The sequence below is a fragment of the Suricata suricatta genome, chromosome 12 (assembly GCF_006229205.1).
Source record: "Suricata suricatta isolate VVHF042 chromosome 12, meerkat_22Aug2017_6uvM2_HiC, whole genome shotgun sequence".
NCBI classification, from domain to species: Eukaryota; Metazoa; Chordata; class Mammalia; order Carnivora; family Herpestidae; genus Suricata; species Suricata suricatta.
Genome location: NC_043711.1, coordinates 2645108 through 2646647, shown reverse-complemented (window position 1 = coordinate 2646647; position 1540 = coordinate 2645108). Strand labels below are relative to the sequence as shown.

The 1540-nt window shown below is 62.6% G+C and overlaps 1 protein-coding gene across 1 annotated transcript in view; it reads left to right on the top strand.

Annotated features, from left to right (window-relative positions):
• Positions 1-1540, top strand: part of EEF2 (eukaryotic translation elongation factor 2) — an 8790-nt gene that overhangs the window by 3348 nt on the left and 3902 nt on the right. The window contains 4 exon segments of the mRNA XM_029916439.1: positions 66-256; positions 332-470; positions 579-774; positions 1225-1531. Of these exon segments, the coding sequence (XP_029772299.1) occupies positions 66-256; positions 332-470; positions 579-774; positions 1225-1531 (833 nt within the window).

Below are 1540 nucleotides of genomic sequence, written 5' to 3'. Positions count from 1 at the left end.
TTCTGCTCTTCCTGAGCCTCCGGGTGTCGTGCTGTGGGGACTTTGGCAGCACTGCCTTCCCCTTGTCCGTGGGTTTGGTTTGTGTGACGGGTTTGTGTGACTGGCGTGTTGCCAGTCCGACCGAGCTGTTTTGCCGTGTTAGGTATTTGTGGCGATCATGAACTTCAAGAAAGAGGAAACTGCGAAGTTGATTGAAAAGCTGGATATCAAGTTGGATAGCGAGGACAAGGACAAAGAAGGCAAACCGCTTTTGAAGGTAAGTTGCAGGAGGGCCCTGCGGTGTCTCCCGGGAGGGGCGGCCCGGGATCCTGAGCCCCCTGCCCTCCTGCAGGCCGTGATGCGCCGCTGGCTGCCGGCCGGAGACGCCCTGCTGCAGATGATCACCATCCACCTGCCTTCGCCCGTGACGGCCCAGAAGTACCGCTGCGAGCTCCTGTACGAGGGGCCGCCGGACGACGAGGCGGCCATGGGTACGGGGGCCTGCGGCCGGGGCTGGAGCGGCCGGGGCCGGGCAGCTGTGAGGTGATGGTCCCTGGGAGTCACGTGTTCCCTCCGGGGCCTCTTCTCTTACTCCTCAGGCATTAAAAGCTGTGACCCCAAAGGTCCTCTTATGATGTACATTTCCAAAATGGTGCCGACCTCTGACAAAGGTCGGTTCTACGCCTTCGGCCGCGTGTTCTCGGGGCTGGTGTCCACTGGCCTGAAGGTCAGGATCATGGGGCCCAACTACACGCCCGGGAAGAAGGAGGACCTGTACTTGAAGCCCATCCAGAGGTGAGGTGCCGGCACATGGTCTGTTCAGGCTGGTGCATGCCAGCCCCGCCCCCAGTAGGGCAACAGAAAGTGGTGCAGCCCCGAGGGCAGAGGAGCCGTGAGGCTGATGGATTTCTCTGGACGCGCTAGGAGTGGGCAGAGCCCTAGTTCTGGGGACAGTCTCTGCTCCAGCACTGCAGCCCCAGGGAGGGGGAAGACCCGGCCCTTCCATCCCGCCGGCTGTCTGGGGCCACTGCACCCCGTTCCCTTGGCTCCCTGGTTTCTGACACTCCTGAAGGCCCTGGGCTGGGGGGTGGGGACGAGCAGGTTGGTGTGCAAAAGGACTTGCTCTCCGGAGGTTGGCGGGCCTCTGGGCCCAGAGGGTGGAGGATAGGCTTCCAGGCAGGGGGAGGGCCACAGGCTCAGGGCAAGAAGGAGGTCTGAGGCACTGATGGTTCTCGTCTCCCCCAGAACAATCCTCATGATGGGCCGCTACGTGGAGCCCATCGAAGACGTGCCTTGTGGGAACATCGTGGGCCTGGTGGGCGTGGACCAGTTCCTGGTGAAGACTGGCACCATCACCACCTTCGAGCACGCCCACAACATGCGGGTGATGAAGTTCAGCGTGAGCCCCGTTGTCCGGGTTGCTGTGGAGGCCAAGAATCCAGCCGACCTGCCTAAGCTGGTGGAGGGCTTGAAGCGCCTGGCCAAGTCGGACCCCATGGTGCAGGTGGGTGGGCGGAGGCAGCGCTCCTGGTGGGGGCAGTTAGTTTCTGGGGTTCGTGTG